Source organism: Mus caroli, chromosome 15, assembly GCF_900094665.2.
Source record: "Mus caroli chromosome 15, CAROLI_EIJ_v1.1, whole genome shotgun sequence".
Lineage (NCBI taxonomy): Eukaryota > Metazoa > Chordata > Mammalia > Rodentia > Muridae > Mus > Mus caroli.
In genome coordinates this window covers 44,661,018-44,683,753 of record NC_034584.1, presented here as the reverse complement: position 1 = coordinate 44,683,753, position 22,736 = coordinate 44,661,018, and the positions used below count along the sequence as shown (strand labels likewise).

General features: G+C 37.2%; 1 protein-coding gene across 13 annotated transcripts in view; it reads left to right on the top strand.

The window, feature by feature from the left end:
* The window catches only part of Trps1 (transcriptional repressor GATA binding 1), a 238,163-nt gene extending 219,479 nt beyond the window's left edge, over positions 1-18,684 (top strand). For 11 of the 13 annotated variants that reach the window (XM_029469685.1, XM_029469683.1, XM_029469682.1 and 8 more), the window contains 2 exons: positions 8,634-8,756; positions 11,664-18,684. In XM_029469685.1, coding sequence (XP_029325545.1) covers positions 8,634-8,756; positions 11,664-12,725 — 1,185 coding nt within the window. In that variant the 3' untranslated portion in view covers positions 12,726-18,684. The remainder of the gene's footprint in view (positions 1-8,633; positions 8,757-11,663) is intronic. The other 2 variants (XM_021183246.2, XM_021183249.2) reach the window with 2 other exon arrangements.
* The last annotated feature ends 4,052 nt before the right edge of the window (positions 18,685-22,736 follow it).

Sequence of the window (22,736 nt, the reverse complement as noted above, 5' to 3'; positions counted from 1 at the left end):
TGCATGTTTGTGTGTTTTATATGTGTGAATTTGTTTGTGTGTGTATATGTGTTTAGAGTGTGTTTATGGGTATGTCTGTGTTGATGCTGATGTTGTAATAGGATAGATACAATAGCTACCATCTTTGGGATAAGAGGATTAATACTCTTTTTCAACATTTTATTTATGTCATATCATCTAGACTGGAGAACCTGAAGTGTTTGGAGTAGAGGATGTTTTCTTTTTGGTTAAATGGAAAGTGTCTAACTCATGGAATCAAAAAATTCATGCTTCATCAGTAGACAAAAATGCTAATGTGTACACACAAATAAAACAAGAGTAATGAAAATTAATGTTTTCAAATTATCTGCTTCTTGATACATTTGGTTAAAAGAACTATCCTTCTGACTTAGCAAATAATGATCTTGTATGCTAATGCCACCCAGTATTGTGAAAGGTTTATTCCTGAAAATATATAAATGGGTAAAGTTAAGGTAATAAATTTGTTATCTGACATGTTTGTTTATACAACATGTTGAAACGCCAGCATCATTTTTTTTTCTGTCTCATCTCTAGCCAAGTCATGTACAAAAGTAGAGTCCTAGAATACAGCATCCTTTACATGAGATAGGCGTTGTTAGGGTCTATCACTGGGGTCACCAACTATACTCTCAATCCAGACACTATGTTTAGGTATATCTGGATCAAAGCACATATGTTATATTTTCCATGTGCCCCCATCCGTTTTCCACCACTAACCACATGCTCTCTTCTTCTAGCTGTCAACCTCAGAGCAAGGATGAGCCATTTCTTTCTGTTACCTTTTAAACTTACATAATTCCAATTGTCTATAGGATGAAAAGATAGGAGTTCTTTCAAGGCAGCTATAGTGAAGTGCTTTGGATAAAACTTCCCCCAAGTCGCCTCCATAATAATAAGATTAAAAAATTCTACTAGAAACCATAGTTCTGAAATGAGGCAGGTCTGTTTTTATCCTGGGCTTACTAACTGACAATTGTGAAATATCACTAGGCCTCAGTTTTCTCATCCTTAGAGTAGATGGAAGAATAATAACATATGTCTATCAGAATCATTTTGAAATTGTCAGGTGAGGTGAGGCCCTTGGTATGCATATACATAATTTAAGTGCAAAATGGATTATTAAAAAGGAGATAAAAAGTACTCAATGAAACCTGTATCAGATAATCATTCAAAAATATTCAGTGGAAATTGATCATGTTCTTTTGCCTAGACATTAAGATGAAGATATACTGATGTAGTCGTGTTTGTGTGTGTGTGTGTGTGTTGGGATCTGCATGTCTATGGTATATCTGGGTGATAGATTCATGTGAATGTGAACATGTTCATTCATGGGTCCATGCACATGTACAGACCAGGAATCAACAGTGGGTATGTTATTCAATGGCTCTCCCACTTAGTTTAGGTAGGGTCTTTCACTGACTCTGGCACTTCCCAATTCCTCTAAGCTGACCAACCAGGGAACTCCATGCGCCCACCTTTCTTTGTTTCTAAAGTATTGGCACTGTAGCTGGATTCGTAAGAGGATCTGAAGTTTCCACATTTGTATGGCAAGCAAATTAGTGACAAGGCCATTCCACCTGCTCTGAAATCAGCATATCTTTTTTTGATGGTATGTAAGTTAAAGCACTATTCTGTCATCATCATTTACTTCATCAACAAATGAAGAATAATACCTAATTGTTCACATCAAATCTAAGCTGGAAACATATATTTCACTGGGATCCAATATACTTAGAATCCTGTGTTCTCAATGGATTATCTTGAAAGGGGCAGTCATTTGAACATTATGAAGTTGTTTGTGAGGAAATTTGCATGCCTAGTATTTTCTGTGGAAAGTATGATATCTTTTTATAAGAATGTACAATTCCCATATGTTAGAAGTCATTTAAGTATGATTTAATAAATAACTGCATTGAGGACAGTACTGTTTCATGGGCCAGTTATTATCTAGGTAACTAACCTAAAAATGATGGGTATTTTTGTTTCTTTCACATCACACTCATCACTATAAAGTGAGAACTACGGTTTGGGTGGGTTTCTCCATTTTTATGTTGGGAAGCTGATAACTGTGTATTGTACACTTACTACAAAATAGTGCTCTGCCAGTGAGGTTCTATATAGTGAATTATTCTCATGATAGATGTGCTTATAAAATATATCCCATAAATAAAATACACAATAAATTAGCAGAACCAATTCATGTATTTTCCCCGTAGCAGCAGTTTTATTAGAAGGTGCTAAATTGTTTAACAGTCCCCCCACCAAAGCCTTTAAATATATATTTTTCAGTGTCAGATTTTGTTACTGGCATTGAAGAAAAACAAATACCCAGTAAATGTAGCTAAAGGTGAAAGCAGTTCCATGGTGGCAGAAATAGAAGCATAGAGGAACTTCAGTAGATCTTTGAACAATAATGACTTTCACGTGGAATGAAAAACGACAGTGCAGACATAAATTTTCGACCATATTTTTAGCTGTCCAAATGCATACTTGCTGTGACAGCAGAGTGTTATTACAGAAACAGCATGGGCCAGAAGTCTAAAAAACTGGCCTTTTCCAGCTCTGATGCTGTGGCATAATTTGTAAGTACCGTGGATTGCTGGTTAGCTCATTTGCCAAACGTAGGGTATGTCAAAGAAAGGTGATATCATCTTCAGACCTAAGAAGTGAGTTTTCTATCTACGTAATAAATCTCTAAAGTAATCATGCTTGAATACTGTATGAGTAGTGTGTGTGAGACATGCATTGGGAAATTTTGGTTTTCTGTTATTTGCTGCTGGGATCATGTGTTGCATATTAAAAAAGATAGGACCAATGTTCTGGCACCCTTACAGTGGCTGGTCCACTATACTTAAGCATCATGGGAAAGATCATATACACACTGTACCTGGATATAATGTGTGATAGCTAGAATGTACATTGCTTCCTATTGTAGAGCAAGAGTTGTGCTATTGCTCCTGAGATATATGTTTAGTTAACACTCGTCAGTGATGTGCGGAACTGAAACAGGTGATTATAGAATGGGAGCTTGGGTGAACCTTATGAAGTCCCTTTGGTTTTCTGGCAAGAAATCTGAGGACAGCCAGGGCTGTTTTAAAGCAGGCACAATTATGCTGTACAGCCCATTTCAACTGATTCTTCATAATATTATTTGGAACAAAAGTCAGCCAGAATATCGGTGACTGTTGTTTTCTCTTGGCAGAAATTTTGGCCTTTTCTTGTTAAATTATTGGCCAGCTTGTCCTTCTCAGATGATTCTGGCTGTTCAAGTAAAGCTGATCACTTCCCACTCTTCACTGTTTGTATTTTCTTCTCCCTGGTGTACAGTGGGATCGTGTATAATAAACCACTTCTATTTCTGGAGAAAGAGAATGCAAATATGGCGGCATTCACATCTCATTGTGGTAAATGAAAGTAATTAGCCGTAAAACAGTATTCAGTATTTGTCTAATAACAGATAAGTACTTAGAATGGATCTCATAGGTGAACATCATTAAATCATATTTAGTCCAATTTGTTGAGTCTTATTGGTAGTATATTTTTACCGATGTACAATAAATAAATATGAACTTGTTTCCAAAATTCTAGAATGTTACATATTATTATAAATGCTCACCAATAGTTTATCTTCTCATCATTAGAAAAAAATTAATCCTTAAAAGTTGTGTGTATGGGAAATGCTTTGAAAAGCTTTCCATTTAATTGGCTTTTGGCGCTCATGAAAGTTCTCAGCACTTCAACTCTGTGTCCACCAGAAAATCTGCAAGATCCCAGGCCATGGGAAGTTGTGTATTGCTTAGACCCCAGATTGTAGCACAGTGCCAGGCACAGGCTGGACACTCAATAATTATTCCCAGAACTGAATTGAATTAAACTTACCACTGAAATTTTATTACTGCAAAATTGAACCAGAAGGTTCTATCGTAGCCATCTGTGTGTTTCTCTAAAATGAAATTTGCAAAGAATTCTTGATATAATCAAATAAACACAGAAAATATTTAAAGAGTTAAAAATATTTGAGGCACATCCAGAGTAACAGCATGTATATCAAGTTTCAGATTGATTTGATTTAAAATGGCTAAGATATAAAACCATAAAAAATGAGAGTAAATATTCTTCCTATCAAGGCTTGTTATATAATTACATGGTCCCAGAATGGTTCTTATTCATAGAAAACTATTATAAAAGATCATTTCTCCAGAACTGTCTTTGCCAGTGGAGACTTTTAATATCATAGAAATGAATAGTCTTGTCTCTGAATGTTAAGCCACTTGAATAAATAATTCAATCAAGGTTTCATTTTATTAATCAAGCGAATTCAGTTCTTCTTAATAATGAAACATGAAAACCCTAAAATTTCTGTTACTGGATGATTCTCAAGTAATAAAATAAAATAAGCAATAAAAGCAGCTGAAACAATTTAGGTTATTTTTTTCCCCTTGTGTCGTATCTGGATTAAGCAAATCTCTGCATCAAAAGACATGTAACTAACTGAGGAAGCACACCCTTGTCTGAGCAAAGCTTGGTTGGGTATTAATGACACTCCTATAGGGCTTTGATGTGAACGTAAAGGCTAAAGATGCTTCACTTTCTTGAAATGCTGGTTATAGATGCTGGGCTGTTTCTGCTGTAGAAGTGAATAGCTGAGAGGACTTTATGTAGGTTTGGGGTTAGAGGACAACCTTCTATCACTGTAGCAGCCAGTAAAAGCAGGCAGAATTAGAAGATGTGCTTGGTCTGTGTCAACATCTTCTGTGCCTCTGTTTAAGTAGTTAGCGGTAGCGTTCCTTTATCCAGGGAGGAAAGATTAGGGCTAAGTACATTCCTTAGGAATGACAGGTGGTGTAATACACTAGCTACTTTCCCTCTTCTTCCCTCCACCAGCACTGCCCTTACTCCAGACCTGTAATTCTCCATTCCCTAGCATAGGGTCAAAGCAGTACATGTTTATTACTATCTCTTAAGAACAGCTTGTAGGAAATGGTGAAACTTGTGATTTAAACTGCACTTGGACATGCAGAACCGTCAGTAATATATGACGATTATAATGGAGAGTTCAGGCTTTGGCCTTGCCTGGTCTGGTAACTCTAACACCTACCAAAACTGGCATTGCTGTTTTGTCCCAAAATAAATGTGACAAACAAGACTACACCTTGCATTGTTTTTTTCGATGTTATTCCCTATACATAATTTACTGTTGCTTCCGAACTCAGATTAATCCTCTTAATCCGCAGGAAACATATTTAAGTTTTATTTCAAAAATAGAAGTGAATACTAATGGTGAAACTAAATCATAAGCACCGCTGTTTCCAGCACCGTCCTTGGCGTCTTCTGGTTTTAAGAAGCTCACTGTAAAGGAGAAACCGTAACCTCAGCCATGCAGGATAGGCTTCGAATCCATTCGTAGAGAGTTTCTTTTAGTTAGGGTAAAGCTTCTTTACAAAGGTGGGCAGAAGAGCCTCTTCTACATTCTTTTGCTAACTGGCCCTTGTTCTGCCTGGGAGTGGAGCCAGGAAGTGCATACCCCCAGGGAAATCCCTTCCTGTGTTCTGTCCCGCCTAGAGAGATGAGGTTCTGTGGTTACTAAGCTGGGGACAGGGTACACATTTTCGATCTTCTCTGCCGCTTCAAGAAGTTTTGGTGCCTCCGAGACATGGTTCCGCAAGTTTCAAAGTGCTAAATTTGTTGAGATGAGACTTAACATCTTCCGTGTGAAATACTTCTCACCTCCCTCCCACTCTCCACCCGAGCACCAGCACCCTCCTATTGAGTAGGTGTGAACACCTAGATATTCCACTCTGACTCAGTTTTCCATTCTCATAATTGATAAGATAAGTCCGAGTGAGATACAGCTAGCTGACGGTACGTAACTGGATATGTTAAGCACGTCTTGAGTGTTCAGTGATGACATTTAGTGAAAACAAAACTAAACATTTTCTTTTCATAAAATGTGTAGCCATCATTGAATTCTTTTAATGGATATGTAGACTTCCTAGGCATTTATCAATCAAGTTATTTCATCTCTGCCATGTTTTAATAGTATCTATTATACAGTATGAATACCCTGATTCTCTTATCAGAATACAGTTTGCACCGTAAGCCCAGGAGACATTTCAGCCCTGTAAAGTTAGGTAGCACTTCCTATAGTAGGTCCTAGTGAAGAACAGAAACAAGTTTGAATATGGTAGCCTTAGTTCTCAAACTGATTTGTAACCTCTAAGCCATTTTGATTATGAGTTTGAGAATTCAAAGTACATCTGATAGATTTAAATTAAGATATGTTTTGTCCTAAAAAATACAGTGACTTTAATTGAACTGTATGTAACTGTTAAGTGTGAGATACAGCTAAGAAAACAAATGCCGTAATTTCAGGATTTCCCCCCTACTAATGAAGGGCAAACGAATTAGACATCAGATTGTGCAAGGATTAAAATGCTCACCGAAAAAAGAAATACACCCACTTGGCATGCTGTGTCAGGTATTGAGGACATAAAAAAAGGGAAGCAAGATGGGGAGGGGCGGGGAATCATTTCACATTCAGACCTGAGCAGTGGCCTGGGCTATGCATGTGGTTTGGTTTCCATAAGGACATTTATGCACACTTAGTGTCGCTCACGCTGGAGCCAATATACCATTGTGTTTCTTAGATCTAGGGCAATGACAAGATGGCACCATGAAACATTAACAGTTAAACCTAACTCCACCCCCACCCTCAGCTTCCCTTGGATAAATGGTGCTGCGTTTGATTCCTAAATGCAACCTAGGATTGCTTGTTGGTTTCTAGATTGCAGCTTGCTGTCTGCTTCTGGAGCAGACCCCAATCGGGACCCACAGACCTCTGCTTCTAGTGGTTGATAGTGCTGCTGTGGAGAAACTCGCATTGCGTTCCTGGATCTGACGGGTGTTTGGGGCAGGCGGCAAAGGGGAGCTGGAGATTATGTTTGTGAAAATCTAGCTTTTATTGCATCACCTAAAGTGGCACAAACGGCCACGCTAATGAAATCGTGTTCTTGGTTTAAAAGGGCAATTGTTAGCCTGACTTTTGTGCTCACTAAAAACAGCCCCCCAATCTTGTTAAGTTATTGCTCTCATTTCGGACTTTTATAGCTGTGCAGCTTAGCGGCCCTCATTTCTTTACGTTTCATTCATTTTCCTTGTATTGGTGATTAATGGAGGATGTCGAATGTTAGAGTGGGCAGGCATCAGCAATTGCAAGATCATAATTAGTTTAGCTGACGAGGGCCTCTGATAGCACTTGCATCTGGATGGAAAAATTACCCTATAGGGAGCTGGCTGCTCACCAGGTCTTTTTAGTGATAGATTGTGAAACACCCGATGAATCAAATGCCCTTTCAATGCCAAGAAAGTGTTCCAGTCTCGAAGCCAAAATTATGTCTGCAGAAAGCTTTCCATTTGAAATGTATCAGAGTACAATTATAACCATTGTATTTTTTTGGCAGGCACACCACTCCCCTACAGTATAGACTTTAGTTAAATAAATTGCCTAAATTTTATGAATCCCTGAAATTTTGACTTATGGTGTTTGTAATATTTAATTTATAATAAAATTAGGTTACAGCAAGACTTTTCCCACTCCTTATCTCACAGGCCTATTCTATCATTAAAGGCTTTGCTGCAAAAGGAGAGCTGAGCCACAATTTGAGCATTTTTTTTTTCAAGAGTATTCCATTTCCTGCCTGTTCCTATTTGTGCCTACACACAGTCTGACTTTTGTTTAAATGAAAAGTCGGCAGAATCATTACTTGCTCAGGGGGGAAAAAATGCAACCAGCATTCCTAATTAGCAACTTTTCAATATTCTTAGATAATTTTTGGATTTGGTGTTTGCACAATTCAGACCTCTCAAATCAACATAGTAATTCAACAAGCTCTTCGGATTTCCAATTATAAGGTCGGAGTAGATAAAGAGCCAGTGACAGGAGGGTCTTGTCTGACTTCAGCAGACACCTCGAAAGGGTTTGCATTAACAATGCTATGCTTCACCTAGGCAGCAATGTCTAAAGGTCTGCTCAGGTTTGGGGAATAGAGGGGGTTCTCTTTCTGATTTCATAATCACAAGGGAAGCACTGGCCATCTTGTATTCTCCTAATACTTTTGTTATAGGAATGGCATACAAAAGGTAACCAGTCTGGTTTCACGGTAAACGCTTGCCATAGTGAACTGCTCTAACCCATATTTGAAGTCTCAGGTAGCATATTCCAAGCTACTTTCAACATCTTGCCCTGTGCTGTCTTTTTTCGTTTTGTTTTGACACTTTTAAAAGGTATGTTTTAGGGTTGAGCATTTAGGAGCGAGCCATCATTAAAGGCATGCAACCCAAAGTTCAAAAAGTTAAAGCTGTTTCTGTGAAAAGCCTTTGGTGTTCCACACACCTCATCCATCACTGTAGGGTTAATTATAATGAAAATCAGCGGTGCCTATTAAACACAATTGAACCTGACCTCATTATGGGCAGTGTGGTTTTATACTGTCATTGTTGGGAGTCTAAAGACAAAACTCCTTGGTTGATTTGGACTTACTCTCTGGATCATGTGACTCACCTCTGACCTTGCTTCTTTTTTTTTTTTTTTTTTTTTCTCCCTCCCATTTCAGAGGCGAAGAGGATCTGGTGTTTTTTGTGCCAATTGCCTGACCACAAAGACCTCTCTCTGGCGAAAGAATGCAAATGGCGGATATGTATGCAATGCATGTGGTCTCTACCAGAAACTTCACTCGGTAAGAACTTATCCTAACACTTTAGAGGAAGCTTACACAGATGAGCTGACCTGACCACGACTGATACGTCCTCTTCCATTGCTTCTGCTCTCTGTCTTTGCAGGGTTGTTTAATACAGTTATTTTGGGTGTATATATGATTTATTGGGAAAGGACCTTTTATGTTATAGGAGATACATTTGAGATCATTAGTAATGCGTTATGCTTCTTTGATTTAGCATAGGAAAATGATTGATTTCTGGAAACTTCACATAGTTGAACTATGTTAGTAGTTGAACTACCTGTTAACTGAATTGGCTGGGATTAATTTATGTAGGAAGAGAAACCTCAAAAACTAACAGTATTTTAAGAGAGAAAGAGAAGCACCCTGAATGTTCCCATTCCACTTTACCTTTTGGATTTTAATGAACCATTTAGGCTGTTTGCAAGCTGGAAGGATCAGCACAGGGCTAATACTTCAATCCAGGCCTGATACACATGAATCCAGGGGGCACTCAGTCACACAGTGGAAGAGATGCAGGTGCCCTATGCCTGAGATCTCCTGCTGGCTGGCTTTGGCTCATGGGGGTTATTTGAATGCATTTCACCTAAAATTTTAGTTTTTAACTCTGTAACTGAACATAAACTGGCAGATTCCCCCAGATTCTAAGCAGGAATTTTTAAGTTTCTAGAGACTGTTTTTATAGTTTAGACAGTAAGTACATCTTTGTCATGTGCTGACTTCAGAGTACCAATGCCCCACTTAGTAAATAGTTTTCCCTGTGCCTTTTTTTTTTTTTTTTTTTTTTTTTACTTTATTTGGCATCTTACCACAGCTCTTAGCACAGGCCAGAGAAAGGATTAGAGCTATGGGGAATACAATTTGAGACAAAACATCTTAGTAAGTGGACACTGAAAACACTTTTTAAAAACATGCCCAGTGCCAGCAATGGTGCTAATTGAGAATACTGTAAAGCCCTTGGTCATTAGCATAGAGTTGGTAGAAAGACCCTTACTGCCACTTTGCATTTTTTTAACCCTCACTATTTAAGCACAGCAACAACCCTCTGTTTAATGAGCACTGACATTAATGATTTTAATTGAACTTTGGCCAATCAACAGGCCAAGAATTAATTAAATTGCTGTTCAGCCAAATTATGATAATTTAACCACTGTGAAATACACCAAACTTTTTTTCAAAATTATTTTAATATTCATCTCCGCAGAGGCAAGATGGTCTCAGATTTGAGGTTCTTTTGTATTTTATCATAAATGAAAATACATACAAATTGTATGCACACAAAAATTACACAACAATTATGAAAATTATAAGAATAAATTAAATTTCAGGCTTCTTTGTAGTATAGAGACTAAATATTATGTACTTTTTACTTTATAATACAAATGTATATGGCATGTCCAATCCAACTAGGTTTTTCATTCTGAAACCAGTATTTGTATAACCAGTAACAAGTATGTAATTTTTATTTCTATCAGCCTACCTAGTGGCAATAGAAATATTCTCCCAAAGTTCTTATTTATGTTGTTTTAATATCTAAAATGTTTTCTTTTGTACTGAAGTCTCAGCTATTTTATGAGTTATTCGCAAATTATATGTTTATATATGCAGTAATTATCAATAATATTTTGGAAAAAAAAATCAGACCATCTGAACATTCTACTGAAATTTAGTCCATAAATTTACATTAATTTATTATACCTACTTATTTCATTTTAGAAATCAAAATTAGAATTTTTCTGCAAGCAGGGTTTTTATAATCTTACATCCTCATTGTTGTCATACACTGAACATGTACATAGGTACCAATCATGAAATGTCTAAGCTGAATGCAATACTGGAGCTGAATGGATAGCCGACATTCATTTCAAGTCCACTGGAATCACAGTTCAGTTATCTGAACCAAACATGCAAAGGAATTTAGGTTTGCAATACTTAACTAATACTTTACCTGTGAACAAGTAGTGAATATGCAGAGATTATCAAAACAGAAGAGTAAAATTAAGGCCAAAAAATTCATGCGATGATTTTTTTTTTCTCACAGTCCTGACAATAGGTTGCGTTTGATTATGTATGCCCTGGTACAAATAACATATATTTACCTTTGCAGTTCTTTAAAAATAGGTTTGTGTTAGTCAGCTTAAACCATCATGAAAAAACACTTAGGCTGACTGAATGGCTTATAGCAGCAGAAACTGATTTTCTCGTGGTTGTTGATGGAGGATGGAAGGACCAGCTTGGTTAAAGCCTGGCTCTTCCTACCTTAGTTTCTTAATTTCCTCTTAAGGTTGTACATATATCCCGATGTGTCTGTGTAGACCTTTATCTTTCATGGGGGAGGGCCGAGGGCAAGGGGCTTTTTGTTTTGTTTCCTTTTCTTAAACAAGAAGACAGTTGTAGACACCATCATGTTAGATCTTTGCTACATGAAATGATCCAGGGGAGAAACATGTTTTAGTAGCTAGGATGTAGCAATGCATAATTTTTCTTTGTTTTGTTTTTTCTCTACTGCCAGTACTTACCCACCAAATTCCTTAGCGGAGGTATCTTTTCATAACTCAAGAGCTGTTGTATTGTAGAAAAATCATTTCTTCAAATGGTTTCCTCAGTACTTTTCATTAGTAGTGACAGTCGCCAAATCTTCTTAGGCTGAAAACACTGCTTTCAAGGAAATTAAAGTTTTCTGCTCCTCCACCACAGCCCTTCAAAGATGGATATTATTTATTTAGCTTAAAACACTACGCCTTGGTTACTTTCTTCAATTTTGCCTAGGGCAGAAAGAAGAGATTAGTAGCATAAAGGCTATTCTCACTATGAATTTCAGTGTTGTTTATGGTTGTGAGGAATTTTTGATGCATTTAATTTATTTTTTAATGTTTCTCTTTTATGTATTGTGTGTGTTCCCAACAGACTCCCAGGCCTTTAAACATCATTAAACAAAACAATGGCGAGCAGATTATTAGAAGACGGACAAGAAAGCGCCTTAACCCAGAGGCACTTCAGGCTGAGCAGCTCAACAAACAGCAGAGGGGAAGTGGGGAGGAGCAGGTCAATGGAAGCCCCTTAGAGAGGAGGTCAGAAGATCACTTAAGTGAAAGTCATCCGAGAGAAATTCCACTTCCGAGCCTGAGTAAATACGAAGCCCAGGGTTCATTGACTAAAAGCCATTCTGCTCAGCAGCCAGTCCTGGTCAGCCAAACTCTGGATATCCACAAAAGGATGCAGCCTTTGCACATTCAGATAAAAAGTCCTCAGGAAAGTACTGGAGATCCAGGAAATAGTTCATCCGTATCTGATGGGAAAGGAAGTTCTGAAAGAGGCAGCCCCATTGAAAAGTACATGAGACCTGCAAAACATCCCAATTATTCTCCACCAGGCAGCCCCATCGAAAAGTACCAATACCCGCTTTTTGGAGTTCCTTTTGTACATAATGACTTCCAGAGTGAAGCTGATTGGCTACGGTTCTGGAGTAAATATAAGCTCTCCGTTCCTGGGAATCCGCACTACTTGAGTCATGTGCCTGGCTTACCAAATCCTTGCCAAAACTATGTGCCTTATCCCACCTTCAATCTGCCTCCTCATTTCTCAGCTGTTGCATCAGACAATGACATTCCTCTAGATTTGGCGATCAAGCATTCCAGACCTGGGCCAACTGCAAATGGTGCCTCCAAGGAGAAAACCAAGGCACCACCAACTGTAAAAAATGAAGGTCCCTTGAATGTAGTTAAGACGGAGAAAGTTGACAGAAGCACTCAAGATGAACTTTCAACGAAATGTGTGCACTGTGGCATTGTTTTTCTGGATGAAGTGATGTATGCTTTGCATATGAGTTGCCATGGTGACAGTGGACCTTTCCAGTGCAGCATATGCCAGCATCTTTGCACGGACAAATATGACTTCACAACACATATCCAGAGGGGCCTGCATAGGAACAATGCACAAGCAGAAAAAAATGGAAAACCTAAAGAGTAAAACCTTAGCACTTAGCACAATTAAATAGAAATAGGTTTTCTTGATGGGAATTCAATAGCTTGTAATGTCTTATGAAGACCTATTAAAAAAATAATTCATAGAGCCTGCCTTATCCAACATAAAATTCCTTCTTTTTTTTTTTTTTAATTTCTTTCTTTTGATGAGTAGGTTACCAAGATTTTAAAATGAAACATATGGTCAGTGAGAAAGAATGGAATTGATAGATAATTTAAAAAAAAGAAAAAAAAAAGAAAAGGAAATCTAGAGTGAAAACTATCTTACCTAATGTATACTGCGGAAGCTCTATGCAGAGGTCCACCAAATTATAGCTATTTTGTTTGTAAAGATATAAACGCTCTCTAGAATTCGAAAGAGTTTACATACTATCATATGACAGCAGTATTAGGCTGGCTATTGGCCCATCCATTCAGAAACCTGCAATAGGTTGTCTACATCTAAAAATATCATAAAATTATAGCCAAATGAGAAGAAAATAAATCTCCAGGGCAATGGAAGAAAAAAAATGGCACCTCTCAAATTAGTCTCCTCTCATTGACCATGTTTCAGATTTAGACCTCAAAATGTGAACTGTGGTTAGGCTTGTTGAGCGAGCAGTAAGAATCGTGACAGTTGGTGGCACAATGTTTTTTGGGCCAGCCCTGCCTGTACATACACATACACACCCTCTTTGATATTTTTGTCCTTTAGATGTTCCAGTACTTGGTAGTCATTTTGTTCGCAGTTTAGATTCATTTTGTTCAAATATATTCACTCTTAAAACAATGTCCTCAGTGCTTATGTAGTAACTTTATTTTAGCCAGATATTCCTTTCTTGTTGATGATGAACCGGTTTGGAATTTTTTAAACCTCCTGTTGGTCACTAATCTCACTGGCACATTGTAACTAAAGCAATCCCTTCACTTCAAAAGACTAGATAAATACAAATGTCAGGCCATGGCTTTAATTTGCTGAGAACACATGGTATTTCTCTACAAGGTAACCTGCTGTATTTATTTATTTTCTTTTGGTTGAATATAATTTCCAAACTTTGTGGTCAGGCAGCATGCAAGGTTACGTTACCACAGACTGACAGTTGGTATATGTACCAATCAATCCCTTCATTAGATTTATACAGATTTAGTTAAGTAGCATTAAGTAGACTTCTTAGAAGTATGTCTTCATAGTCCTTTTAATACTTAAGGCTTTGTAAAAACTATCCATGAAGGGAGAGCTCCTCGGCATAACTGCTCAGGGAAATAGGGCTAAATAATTGAACATTAAATAATTGGTTTAAGGTGCTGTTAGTCGAGCCTCAATGCTTGCTACAAGGATGTATGTACAAGGACTGACTTTAATAATTTGCATTATATTGTCCCAACCAGTAGTTTATTTTTTGCCACGGAGATGTAGAAGATATTACAAGCTACTGGATGCACTGTCAGATTAACTTATTTCATTAAAGAAGTTGGGAGAACAAATAGGAAAAAAAACTTATTTTTCTAGTAAATATTAATGTATTACATTTCAAATAATGGTGCCTGACATATTGAATAATTATTTTCTACAGTGTACGTATGCAACAAAGATATTCCATCATGCATTAGAGTCAGTTCTGGCTCTGCCTAGCTGTTTACATTTGCAAATGTAGCAAACAAGGTAATGAAGCAACTATTTCTATTGCAGTAGGTATCTCTAGTGTGTATGTGTGCGTGTGTGTATGTGTGCATTAAAGTTGTAAACGGTAACATGAAACAAAGGAAGTTCTCAGTGTAATGGTGTGGAAAACAAGAAGGAAATGAGAATATTTTTATGCCTACTTAGGATACAAGGGTAGAACTATTCATTCCAAGTACTTTTTTTTTAAATTTTAAGCTCTTAACTCCCATTGTTATGCTTAAGATGATGAACATATATTCTCTTTTTATTGCTTTGTCTATGTTTCAGATGAAACATTTCAGAAATTATTTTGATAAGTGTTGCTGGAATCCGCAGCACGGATGTTCTTATTGCATTCTGTAGTGGCATTTGCACTCCAGTTTTACATTAATTCGCAGTTGCTTTTGTATTGTTTTGTTGGGTTGGGTTTGGCTTCTTTCTCAGATGCGGGAGTCTCATTGCTTAGAGTGTGGATGGCAGGTAGAGTTAACCAGTCTGTGACTGTTCCAGCGAATGAAGTTAAAATTACCTTCCTGATGCTATGTTGTCCTCATCTTCATTCTTGCATTTTTTTTTGTTTATTTTCATGTTTAAAAAAAAATGGAAAAAGAAAAGAAAAAAAAAAAGAAGATCGAGAGAAAGAAAATCAGGACTAAGTCCTCTGCTTTGGTTTCATTGTTAAAGGACCCTGTTTTAATCTCACCTGTCTGTGGCATAGCTCAAATGTTCACAAGAACTGAAATAAAGAGGTGGAATGAATGAGGAGCTTTGACATTCAAATGACTTGATATAATTTATCTTTCTTAGGATTTTGGTGGCTGCATCTCAGAATATAGAGGGCAATCTGAGAGGAGTCAAAGATCTAAAAAGGAGATTTCCCAAACAACAATATTTAACTTCCTTAGTAACACGAATATCAAAGTGCACTGTACTGATCCTCAAGGCTCATTATGTGTGGACTGCCCAATTCAACAACATACCAGAAATTTGATCAACTTGGGCAATATTGCACATTACATCTTTGATATCCTTATGCAATGTCTTCAGTGTGTTAGACACAAGTAGAGTTTTCATTGTTGGCATGTATGCCTTTCGTTTTTTCATTCCATTTTTTTTTCTCAGTCAGACATAGTAGCAATGATTAGCATTGAAAATACATATCACTGTGCTTGGAATATTTATGGTCAGTCTACTTTCAGTAGATTATCTTTTGGATAGCATTGGCATATTAGATCTTATTCCGTATTCCTTTATTAGTAATTACTTTTATTTTCCTGTTTGTTTATGTTATGCATATTTTGGTTGAGAAAAGTTGGGCCTTAAAAAATGATGGACATTTATAATAACACTAAAATACTCATTTTTTTTGATGACCTAAAGTTTTGATTCCATGTTTCAAAATGTATTTCAAAAATGAGTTATATTTTTAAAGGCATTTGAAGACTTTTGTCTTAAATTGTGAAGGATTTTAAGTGAGGTATTTAGGTACTTAAGCTTTTTCGAAGGACTTTCAAGATGATTTTGAAACTTTTCTCTCTTGGAAAAGTCTTCTGGAGATACCAACTAAAGTACTGTGCCATTTCAACCCCGCCATTCTTCTGAAGTTATTTGTCACTTCTATACTGAGCTTTGGCGTCAACACTGGGCCAGAGTCAGCTCATGCACATCCTTCCTTTTCCTACATCTCTCTCACCTTCTCTCACCCCCAGGAAAGTACTGTTGTTTGGGATATAAACCCATAAGGCGCCAGCCCACCTCAGAGCATTGTGGACTGGGAGACACTACAGGACTCTAAGTACATGAGAACGGGAAGGAGCTCACAGAGTTAATATATTCTCTCTGTTGTTCAGATGACAAAGAGTTGGCCCGTTCTCTCTACATGACATATTGAGATGGTTTTTTGTTTGTTCGTTTGTTTTGTTTTGTTTTGTTAAATCCACTTTTAAGATAGTGATGTTCTGTTCTAAACTGTTCTCTTTTAGTAAAGGTAGAGTTTAGGAAACAAGCATGGGGATTCTTTTCTAAGTTAATAAGGAGGAGAAAACAGTGATTATCTTCAAGAGCTTTTTGTGGAAGCCTGTGGTAGCACATCCTGTTTATGATTGCACATGTGCACATAATCTATTATGATCTAATGCAAAAACAGCTCCCAAAACATTAAATGTACATACATATATTTTAATTGCCTGGGGAAATTTTTTTTCTTAGTAAACTGAAGATGATCCATATTGCTATCAAAATAAATATTACCCTCTTGCCTTGTGGCTGTAAAACATCACAAAGTGACCTGTCTTGAGACTTTTGTACTGTCTGCCTACCTAGTTAACAAACATTAACATCTTTTGTAAGTGGGAATATCTGCCCTCTGGAGGTGGAATTGTGGAGAGACTATGCTGGTAGTCTGGTGGTCATGCTGTCTCTAGGCCATAGTCCAGCCTCTTACTCATAGTTGAGATCAATTACACTCTTTGGGTTGAGGGCCGCACCAAAAAAAAAAAAAAATACTATGTGACATCTTTGTTTAGCTGGTAGGTAAAGGCTTTCTGACTTTGCTAGATAAGTGGGGCTGAGAAACTGTACACCTTGAATATGAAACTAAATGTACTAACCAAAGAAACGTACTGTTAAGTGTACCAGGCTACTGAGTATTACCTAACAGTTAACAGTGGTTAGAAATAGACCCATGGAGAGCAGAGCTCTCATTGATTTGGCCAGTGCTAAGATATATTAGCTTCTTTGCAGGGTGCTTACGTGTGGTTGTTGCTTGCTAGTTCAGAGTGTTCTCATGTGTTTCTGATCATAGTGCAGCCGTTTCTCAAGCGTTTCTCACTTATTTAGATTCATTGGGCCCTCTCGAAGATGCCAGGGCAGAGATGTACCAAGGCAGGGTTGAAGAAGAGGTAAAAATCCACAATAATCCACATAGTTCAATGGATAAAGTATGCTCACATATTCTCTCGAAAGAAATGTTAGCATGGTGAGCTTATGCTGTCCTGCACCCGAGCAAAGCCAGAATAACAACCATAAAAAACAATGCTTAACCTTTCTCAGACCCACAAGTCCCAAACCTGGATCCCAGTTTTATCCCATGATTTCTTCAATACAACAACTGCAAAATAGAACTCTTTCTTTCTGCGCCTCAGGTTCCTCAGCTGTAAAATGGAAAGTATATTAATAATAATAATAATATTATTAAAAATAATAATGGTAATGTAGTACTTGTTTGTAACGCACTTTGAGATCCTTGGTTGGAGGGCACCATAAGAGTGTCAAGTATTATTATGTGGCCAAGGGGGTTATTTAAAACTCTGGTTCCCACGGGCCGAGAAAGTTTGGCATCATTTTTATTAAAGATGAGCTGTAAATATCTTTACTAAGCAGCCTATAGTGTTGGCTATGAAGAGGCAAGACTATAACCAGGCTGATAAGACCATAGTTTTTTAATGGCTACCAAAAAGGCACGTGTCACAATAACAAATGCTGAATTCTTTAGGGTGTAATATTTGACAACATGATTGATCTGGGGGAGGGGATGGGTGGAAAAAACACCTCAAAATGCCAATGTAAAACTAACAGCAATATTCACCAGCAGAAAATGTCTTTCATATGGAATGATTTCATGTTGATAAGAAAAAGCATTCAATTTGTAGTCCTGATTTGAACACCAGACTGTGGGGTATAATAGTTCTGTTTTTACAACACATGGAATTTTTTTTTTTCATTTTATTTCATTTTGTTTTCATAGTGCATGTTCATTTCGACTCACAACATGTTCTTGGTGTATTTCTTATGCAAACAATCTTCAGGCAGCAATGATGTCTGTTACATCTAAACTTGAATAATAAAGTTTTACCACCAGTTATCCATGACGGCTTTGGTATGGTTTATATGGATCTACATTCATCCAGGAAGCAACATAAGCTACGGATCCTTAACATATCAATGAGCTCTGAACTTAAATAATGAAACTGAAACCAGGTCACCTATTAAAAAAAAAAGTCACTAAGATGTACTAAGCTGGATTCTTTTCAACTTGATTTTTCATTAACCAATCTGTTACAGGTAGATTTTTCTGCTAAAAAAAAATTATACTATATTTTTAGGAAGATTAATGATACTCTTGTTTATTTCAAAAGGATTCTGAACATCAGACTTTGAGTGTTGCATATTGATCTGCTAATAATACCTTTCAGTATGTAAATACTTCCTTTTAAGAACTATAACTTTGATTCTATTCAGTATACCCCTATGCATGTGAAATGAAGATCCTGATAAATAACTCAAATTAAATTCATATTTTAAAACCGTTGTTTGCTTATAGTAGCATTAATCAGAGCAGATTTCCTGAAGGACAATTTTGAAAGAGTGAAGAGGGAGGAGGAAACCAGATAACGAGAGGATGTGGGGAGATGCACCTACCACCTACGATCTTAACCAGAAGGAAAATCCCTGCTGGGCAGGTCCTAAAAGAAAGGAATTGCCTTCTGCTTCAGGAGTCGTGTTTCAAAAGAATTAGTATCCACCTTGTGCAATCTTCCTTGCTCATTTTGGTGGCCCCAGATTAATGAGCAAGTCTTTCATTTATTTATTATTTTTCTGCTTTGTTCTTTTCCTTGTCTTTTTGTTTTGGAAACAACCACCAAGTCTCTTTGAGGGGCTTTCCTGAGGGTAACAAGTTCCACAGCTTTAGACAGTGTTCTCTAGAGAAGTTTAGGGACTGCGTTTAGTGTGGTTTCTTGTCCTTATATGGAACTTGATTGTTTTTTTTTTCTCAATCAGGGAATACTGTTCAGATAAAGTTGAAAGGACTTGGGTTTCACCAGGTCTGTCAGAATCCCACTAAATTAAAAATGTGCACACAGCAGCTCTTCAGCATTGTTTTAACATAGGGAGTCAACTTTGTCACCCTTCTGTCACCTCTTCTCTCTAGCCTCTGTGAGGGTGAGGTTGTCTGACAGGACACTGAGGGAGCAAAGAAGAAAGAACCGTGCTGTGATCAAGGCAGCAGCAGGGTGAGACTGGACTGGAGAGTACCTCTTTGTGGGTAAAGGAAATATTTTACCACACCGCTCTACCCCAGACTCTAAAGTTGCCAAGGGAGAGTGCTAACTTGCATTCCCAGATTTTCAGTTTTCAAGAAAAAGAAAAATTGGACAAAGGAATTTTATATGAAATCTCCTAATTTGTTTAAATGTCAGTAGCAGCATTCCCCCCCCCCCTTTTTATACTTGAGGCCAAACAAAACACTCGCTCTGAACACATTTCATCCCTTGGTTGCCAGACTGGGATTTCTGGAGCCTGAAGCCCAGTGAACTCATAACTGACAGGGAGGCAGCCAGACAACGAGCAGCGGGGCTCTGGGCTTGCTGTGGCTCCTCCTAGGATTTGTCCTGGGTCCCAGTGAATCACAAGCTCCACCATGAAACCCTCAAAGATGCTGCAGGCATCTGCCTGACACCTCAGCTAGACTGGCTGGTGGGGGAAAAATGCACAGAATAACCTGTTTTATGAAGCACACTGCTGACCTCTTTGTACTTTTGCTCTCCATGTTTTTGTTGACATCTCTGTGTCTGACTCAGTCATAGGAACACACCTCTGCTTTCATGTACCAAAGGGTCAAAAGTAGATAGACACATCATGCCCATGATGCCTAACATGCCCTTGCCTCCTCCCACATCATGTTGTTCAATGAAAACCCCAAGAGGGGACAAACAAAGAGTAACAGGAGATGAGACATTTTGTGCTAAATTTTATCACATAACTAATTAAACATATTTTTGTTTCAAAACCAAAGTACTTGTAATGAAATCCGATTTACAAACCACCGGATTTGATTGGGGTATCTGTACTTAAACATCATTGTCCATAATTGTAATAATAGTGCTTAAACGTGGTATGCTCATGTTTAAGCAACAACTGGTTCCCCTGATTTCCTGTTTGAGAACAGTGAAAAAATATTAAGAAATGTAAAACCTTTCTTCAAATAAATAACAAAGCCCAGGCTACTGTAGATTCTAAAAACAAAACACACTAGAAGCTCCTGCCTTTGGTCCCAGCATTTGGAAGTCAGAGGCAGGCAAATCTTTCTCTGAGGCCAGCCTGGTCTGTGGAGTGAGTTCCGGGATGGCCAGGGATACACAGAGAAACTCTGCCTTGAAATAAATAAGTAATTCTCTTAATCATATATTTTTTAAAAAATTATCCTTCACTTTTGTTATACCAATAAAAACAAAAAGTAGTATAGTATATTTTTTTATCTTAATATATCTTATAAAAGATATACTGAACAGGGGCTCCATTGTTTTTGTATAGTTGTAGGTAAGAGATTTGGGGGAAGATATTGTTTTTGTAGTTTTTTGTTTGTTTATTTCTTTGTTTTCTCGATGAGCCCTGGCTTCAACTCAGAACTGCAAAAGGTCAGTAGAACACACACACACACACACACACACACACACACTTGAGCAGAGGTATAATTAAGTGTAAAGTTTCTATGCTATAAGTCTTCATTCATATGTTGCAAAGCTTCCGATGTTACATTTCACTTCACTAGAACTTTTAGCATTCTGAGAAATAGCAGAAAAACCCTCCTAATTCTTATCATGCTATTTTATTGAAAATTTGGGAATTACATGACTACTATGCCTTGTGAAATGAAAAATTACCATATGAAAGAGAAAAGGTTTGGTTTTGTTTAATAGTAGCAGTAATCCCCAAGGAGGACTGAAGCACAATGCTGTACCTCCCATAATTAATAAAGCACATACAAGATTTGACATTGTAAGCGAGTGTCACAAAATTCACACAAGTTTGAGAACTGTTTTAGGTTTTCACATCATGGGTTTTTTTTTTTTTAATTTATGCTCCTAGTATGAATGCAAACATTAAATTATGGAAAGTCTCAAAATCAGTGACACATGTTTTCCATGACTGTAAAACACAATTACAGGGGGTTTTGTTATCCTAGTGCCCAGTGATGACAAATGAGACTTTGGTGTTCTCGAATATAATGGAAATTCTTTTTCTTCCTTTTTATGAATTGGTGCCAGCTGGTCCTTATTTCCATGACAGTCTCATATTTTTAAAACGGCATGTAAGCTTTACCTTCAATTAATGTTGTCCAGAAGCAAAACATAGAGATCCTGTATAAAGTGATGTCTTTGGGCCCTAGGCCAGTGTGTTCCCTTTTAAACACCTTACTAACCTTATATGATTCAAAAGGAAATGGGTTTTCATTCAGTTTTGAAGGCGTTAGTTACTTATTAATGGAGTGTTTCAGGGAGAGTATTTTAAATATTATTTTATTAAAATGTGTTGTCAGCATATTTTCCAAGAGCATGCCATTTAATATAAATCTGTCCTGAGCACACTCACACAGTCACCTGACCAAGTTTAGGACAGACCACTTCATTCTAAGACAACGCCGCATGTCTGCTTTCCGACACATAAGAGCTGAAGACGACAAGCCACTGAAACTTAACTTCCCTTGACCTTTCTGTCTCAAGTATGTTAATCTCAGAAACGAATGCAAAAATGTCTTCAAGTTCACAAGAACTGTTTTCAAGACAAAGACTCTGTCAAACTTAAACTCAATTATAGGATCTGATTTTCATAAAAATGTGAAAACACCAAAGGAATGAGGGCTATTTGTACACAATATTTTCCAGGATGGTTTCAAAACTATATCACTTAAAGTTAGTCCAAGTAAATCAAAATCAGTGTGGTTTAAGTTATTGGAATGCGCTTTGGATTTTTTTTCTGTTCTATGGGGGAAAAAATGAAAAATAATAAGAACAAGAAAAGCCACAACCTTAAAAGTTGTTTCATTATGCTCATTTCTAATCCAAAAGGAAAGTCTCATTGCTACATACATATATGCCACAACACAGAATCCTTAGTACTAATAATGAATGCTTAGTAGAGAATTTGGTTAGTTCCCTATTTTAATCTTACTTTTCTCCTTTAAAAGACCTTTGCTTATCTATTATTATTAGGAATTAATACACAGTGACATTTTGCATTTTCCCATTAAGTTTACATACTTTTATCACTTTGCACTTCATTAAATATCCAGAATTTATAGCAAATGATGCTATCAACAACCTTATTCTGTTAAGCAAAATATCTAAGACTGAAAGACCATCGCTCACATTCAACTTGAGTTAGGTCTTGCAATGTCTCCCAAGTTAATAGCTAAATCAACATGACCTCAGCCATCCTACATTTCTACAGGTTGTACTGGCCATACATAATTTGTTTAGATATGGGCTTCTTATGCATGATGTCCTATTATTATGTTTTTGGTATAATAGATGTAGTGGACCCAGTCTCCCACCTGACAAAAATAAGCAAGCAAGC